General features: G+C 49.7%; 1 protein-coding gene across 1 annotated transcript in view; it reads right to left on the reverse strand.

The window, feature by feature from the left end:
- Positions 1 to 327: 327 nt before the first annotated feature.
- Positions 328 to 6,354, reverse strand: part of FLT4 (fms related tyrosine kinase 4) — a 41,338-nt gene continuing 35,311 nt past the window's right edge. Inside the window, exon 29 of the mRNA XM_011372021.2 lies at positions 328 to 1,600. Within this exon, the coding sequence (XP_011370323.1) occupies positions 1,402 to 1,600 (199 nt within the window). The 3' untranslated portion in view covers positions 328 to 1,401. The remainder of the gene's footprint in view (positions 1,601 to 6,354) is intronic.

Below are 6,354 nucleotides of genomic sequence, written 5' to 3' on the forward strand. Positions count from 1 at the left end.
TATCCTAAAGAAACAATACACAGTGGGGAAGTTTTGTTGGCAAGCCCTTGCTCGCTGCACGGCCGCCTGTCCTGCAAGCGTCTCGTGGCGTGACAGTGGGCTGTTGATCTCTGTGGTGCTGACTGGGACGGGGGGCGTCTCTCTCCTGCCGTGGGGTGGGGGTGGCTGGGCAGTGTGAGCTGGAATTGGGGCACGGAGCTGAGCAGATTGGCTCCAACCTTCAGAGGGTCCTTGGCCGCTCCCCTCTTAGGGCCGAGGCTTGAAGTGCCAGGGTACTGACGTCAGGCCAGCGAGCAGAAAACAGGGTGCCCCTGAAGCCGTGAGAATGTCTGCTGATTGCCTACTGGCATGAAGCAACGCTGCGAGGCCCTCTGGGCCCTCCCTGCAGGCTTCCTGGGTAGAATCCATGGTGTTCATCTCTCATTCACAGCATGGGAGGTGCCTCAGGTGCAGACCCAGGCCCTGGAGGGAAGAACTGGGTGTTTCTCAAATGGGGCTCTTCCAGACTGTCAGCTGCTTCGTCTGATTCTGGGCCAGGCAGGAGGGGCTGGGACCTCCTCCAGACATGGCCACAGCTGCGTCTGCTATTATGGCACCAGCTGTGGGTCAGGACAAGGAATCGTCTAGATTCAGAAAGGCCTTCCCTGGGCTCCCTTCAGATTGAAGTTATGAAAAGTCACAGCAGCTCAAAGAGTCTCTGAAGTTCTCATGAAAAACAATCTGTAGACTCGTTCTTCTCACACTCAGGGGAAGGCGCATTGTAACTGGTAGTGTGGCAGAGCCCATGGCCCCTGGTGGTTAGCTGCTTGGCTGGGCTCAGGGCAGGACCCCCTTCCAGTTCCTTATTTGTGCTTTGAGATAGGAATATGGTACACCCCTCTTTGGCCCTGGGGAGGCAAGTGAAAAAAGGCCTTCCCCAGGGAGGGGAGGGCTGCGTGGAGGGACAGCATTTAGGGAGGGGCTTGGGAGGCCGCAGCTCAAGTTTGGCTCCACCAAGATCACTGTGACAGTCAGACTCTCAAATTCCTTATCAGAAAACGGGGATCACGCCACCGCCCACCAGGGTGAGAAGAAGCGATCAAAGGGACATTCCTGTGGGAGCTCCTGGCCCAGGACTGGGCCCTGTAGACCCTAAGCTATGTGGAATCTGATCTGAAGGGGAGAAGGGCTGTGGGAGTCCATGGGCCAGCCCTGGGCAGTCGTGGTAATGGTGTATGGGGGGCCCTGGAGCCTGGGTTTTGCTCTCCATAGCTAGGAAGAATGCAGACAGGGAGAAGGAAACACCTCCAGGCTGAATCAAAGTAGATGAGCTCCCAGCCTGGGCCCCAGCCCTCTGCTCCCCCACTAGGCACACCCTCAACTATGGGAGGCCAGAGCCTGGCGGGCTTTGCTGGGGCCTCCTTAGCAGCTGTTGTCTGCGAAGAAGGGCGCTCGGGCTGATGGGGTGAAGTCGCTCTCCTTGCGCGGCCCTACCAGCTCCCCGTACTCGCTGTTGTAGAACACCTGGCCTCCCCGGGCTGCCCGGTCTGGCCGCCGCCGCCGCCCCTGGGGGTCAGGGTGCACCCTGGTCACGTCCACATTCCAGCCAGGTCCTTTACAGCTGCCGAGACAGGGAAGGTGGTGTCAGTAGGACACGAGGAAAGAAGAGACTGGACCTGGGGCAAAGTGAGTGCAAAGCCAACGGAAACACACGCAGATTCCACCTAACTCGCAAACCAGACCAACGTGACTGTTGGCAAACACTGGCGTTTTCTCCGTCCCCAGCCTGGGCAACAGACAATGCCCAACTTCATCTCCTCACACCTGCTTCTTGCCCAGTCTTGCCATAAATGGCACCAGTGTGGACTCTGTGGTCCACGCATCTGGTTGTCATTCTTGCTCCCTCCCTTCCCCATACTCCCCATATCTAATCCATCCAGAAGTCCTGTCCGTTCTATCCCTGACCCTCTCTTTACGTCCTGCCCCTGCTCTGGAGCAAGCAGCCACCACTGCGGGCTGTGCGCCATCCTCCCAGCACATCTCCGCCCCCACTCATCCCCCGCTCTAGTCCACTCCTCACAGGTCCTTGAAGTTAGATGTCCTTCTCCTGCCAACATGCCCTCCAGTGGCTTCCCATCCCTCCCAGCATGAAACCTAAGCTTCTCACCCTGATCTTGGAGGCCCTGCAAATTCCAGCCCCGCCTGCCACTGACGACCCTAGGATGCTCCCTTCTCAGCTCTTGCTTTCTTGGCGTGAGCTCTTTGAAAATGCTGCTTCACTGCTTTTGTTTTGTTTTTGCTTCGCATGGTGCTAGCCTGATGCCAACCTCTTGTTTTCTTTGTGAGTTGGTCTTTTTGCCTGAATTCCCAGAATGTTTATCTTTAAAATCTAATAGTTCGACTAAGGTATGTCTCTGAGTTTACTCTCTGGGCCAGTTTTCCCAGATGTATATTCGGGTCTTTTAATTAGGAGAGTTATCTAGAATTACAAGTTTAAAATATTAGTTCTAGTCCACTGTCAACATTTTCTTCTTCAGAGACTCCAATTTTCCGCATATTGGTTCTTTCTTCTCTACTCAACTTCTATATCACTTTCTTTTTTATTCTTTTCACCTCTTTATTTCCATTTTGTTTTCTTGACTCCTTTCATGCCCATCTTCTGTGACCTCCATTGTAAGTCTGATGACATCTATTGTCTCTTAGGAACCCTAATTTTCACATTTCAACTTCTTTCCTGAATTTAGTCAGATTCCATTTGATATCTTCACACTGTCTTTTCTAAATTTTTGAATTTCTGATTCATGGTGTAGCTGCTTGTTTACTTATATGTTTTAAGTCATGTTAGAGTGTTGTATCACAGTTTTTCTCTGAGCGTTTACATCTACTGAAAAGTTTTCATTCTTTTTTTCTTTAGTGCTTATTTTTTCTGTTTATGATTATTCATGCCGGTATCCTATGGAAGGGGCTAGGGATATGGGTGGCTTCTTAGGTTTCTTCACTCAGGAGTGCTGTGTCACACCCACATCTTTAGTGTCACCTTGAACTCCTTCGACTGTGTCCTTTCCAAAGGCTCCATTCATGTCCCATATCCTATCATATCACCACCAGGGACCAGCCAGTCACTTAGCTGGGAGTGCTAGGCCCCCTCTCAGCTGCTGCCGCAAGTCCTGGGTTTCCTGACCTTCCTTTCACCTGCAGACTTGGATAAGATGCCTCACTGTGGGGTATGGGATCTGGCATCCTGAGTGGCTATTGAAAGGGCTGAATGAGCCACCTGGAAGTGAGGTCAAATTAACTCATCATGGGGTGAGTGCTGGTCAGTGGTTAATAGGAGACAGGAAAGGACTGAGCAGATAAACACCCTTCTTCTACACATTCTATACTTGCACCTATTTGGAGAATGTTCCATATGCCAAGTGAATGCACCTGACAAGTGACGTGCTGCACCTCTTTGTAGCTCATCATGATGTGTTTCTAAAGGAACTTGTGCACAGATGTTGCCACTACTGTGAGGGAAAGTTTCTCTAAGGAATGGCTCCCTTGGGTGTATGTTTGTCTTCTTTATTCTTGATATGATCTTGCTTTGGTAGGACTCATCATCTGCAACTTTCTTCTTCCTTCGCCAGCAAGCATCTGAGGTGCACACTCCCTGCTCACTGCCCTTCAGAGCAGTGCCTTCTCAAGATGGCAGCCCCAATGCCTCAGACATGCCCTGGGAGCCCTACTGTTCCCACCGGTCTCAACCCCCTCAATATCTCCCCAGTCTGGGGCCACTGTCTCAGGAACCCTGTCACAATCCCCTCTCCTGGAGTAGTCCCTATCTGACTCTCCTTCCGCCATGGCTCACTCAGAGTTCTGCTGGTCCTGGTGCTGAGTCCCCTCTCACATATAAACCGAGGTCTCTCTTCTGGTTACATCACAGGTATGGGCTCTGAGCAGCCTTCCATGTGTTGTTTTTAGGACGCTCTATGGAGATTTATATTTAAGTAGCTATCATCCCCTGGCTTGCCCTCTTACAGAATTACGTTTTTTGAGAGATAAAATACTATTTGATAAAGAAACATTAGCCAGAAATTATTTCTGTCAATGCAATTAGCATTAATTTTCCAAAAACAGGTTACTAAGAGATCACCGGGAAGCAATAAAAATAAAAAAGGAGGCGAAGCTGCCCCATTCAAATGTATAATTACTCCGGGGCATTTGACCCTACAATGCCAGTGTTCACAGTCCTGCGAGCTCTCTCTTTATAGTCTGCTGGGAAAATAACTGATAGTTGGTGCTGACCCAAGAACAAATGTACCTGTTGAGAAGGGCTCCTGGTGGCTAACGGGGCTCTAATTTATAAACAGAACCTAGCAGTCATTGCCAAGCAGGGGCCTCTCATGTAAGCCATGGATCAGAGAGAAGCCGGCACTGAACTGCCTGCCTGCACTGTGTTCTTGCTATCTGAACCAACCCTTAGAAAAGAGTTCCTGGAATCATATTTCAATCAATAAGACTGAGACTTTCTCACTTCCGTCGCAGCTGTGCAACTATATCCTCATTAGCATCTTCACTGACCAATCAGAGAGGCTCCATTCCAACCAATAAGGACAGTATTTTGGGGGCCAATCAAATTGTGAGGATTTGGGGTTCTCATATGCATGAGAATGGACCAGTCAAGGACCACAGGCATGGACTCCTCTCTACAGAAGTTAGCACCTCTCTGGCTCGGAGAGCACACTTTCCCTTTCCACCAAAGACTGCGGACTGTGGTTCCTTGGCTAAAGCTGAACCGTCAAAAACATCTCACCGGACCATAGTGGAGCAGAGCTGTCTTGTCTTGGCAGACTGCAGCGAAACAGAATAGAATGGAGTGGAGCCATCTAGCTGGAAAGGGACCTCATGCCTAGGGCCACCGCATGCCCAGGGTCGCCTCACAGTCACACTGTTCCACAGCCATGCTATGTTACAACTGAACTGTAACACTACTGAGCTGTCTTACAGCCCGGCTGGTCTGCAGCTGTGCTGTATCGCAACTGATCTATCTGCACTAAATAAAGCCTCTTCCTTCACTGCACCCCAAATTGGGGATTCCTGTTGGTGTTGAATTGATGTCATTGTTTGACATTGGTTAAAGTTGGAGAAGTCGCAAATATATCTACCAGAGAGGTGAAAAAGGACATCAATTATCTTTACGTGGCACAAATAAATACTTGTGGTTTAGAGTAAAATATTCAGTGACAACATATAAATTGATTTAAAAACAGCATAGGCAGGAAAGAGAAAAAATGGCATAGACAATAGAGGCTCTATTCATCCCTCTTGCAACCAAATCAAAGTTGTGACAGAAACAAGGAGCAAACAGCAAGGAAAGTCACCCGGGATCTAGATGAACAAGCCCTACGACTAGGGAGAGAAACAATCACCCTGCAAGAGTAGAAGGTAGAAGGGAGTGAAGACTTGAGGCTGCCAGTCCCGAGCAGCTGAGTGGGACATTGGCTGCTGCAGCGGCAACTGCAGCTGCAGACACCTCTTAAACGGGCCGTGTCTGCAAATGGACTTTCGCCCGGTGACAGACCTGCTCACTCTGAGCACCAGCGCCGGGTCAGCTGCACAGGGGGAACCAGGGACTTACAGGTGGACACTGAATTGTCGGAGTAAGGGCCAAAGTGAGACTTGTTCTGTAACAGAAGTGCCGGCAGTATCCACTGTTCCTCTGTTGAGCCCTCCCGCTTCCCAGTGTACAGACTTAGAGCTGCCATAGCTGAAATGTCATCAAACTGGATAAAAGAGGTCGCTCTGCCCAGAGGATTCCCTGAAACTCCGCCTCCCCTAATTTGTGGTCCCACCCAAGCCACATCCAGGTGTGTCCTCAGTTAGCCAGGTGCCCCTTGCTGGGCAATGCCTAGACTCACACTAGTGGCAGCTGACCAGTTTCTGGTGTGGCCTCTTGAGGAACTATAAGCACAGCATCTGTGGATTTTGCTTGCTGAATCTTAACACGTGGCCCTGGAGGGACACAGGCTGAGGCTAAATTGGCCTGCAGTTGAACCCCTCTCAGGACTGTGCCGCTGGACTCCTACTTCACAAAGCTGCACGAATAAGACCAAGACTTAAGAGCTTTGCTTAGTACATAGAAACAGACATGGAAAAGCAGCCAAAATGGGAAGACAAAGAAGCAGAAACCATATGAGAGAACAAAACAGAGAACCAGGAATAATGAAGTCAAGCAATCTAACAGATGCAGTGTTCAAAACACTGGTTATAAAGATACTCAATGAACTTAGGGGAAGTGTAGATGAATTCAGTGAGAAATTTATCAAAGAGATAAAAAACATAAACATGGAAATGGAAATTATAAAAGAGAACCAGTAAGAAATGAAGAACACATTA

The sequence above is a fragment of the Pteropus vampyrus genome, unplaced genomic scaffold, assembly GCF_000151845.1.
Source record: "Pteropus vampyrus isolate Shadow unplaced genomic scaffold, Pvam_2.0 Scaffold197, whole genome shotgun sequence".
NCBI classification, from domain to species: domain Eukaryota; kingdom Metazoa; phylum Chordata; class Mammalia; order Chiroptera; family Pteropodidae; genus Pteropus; species Pteropus vampyrus.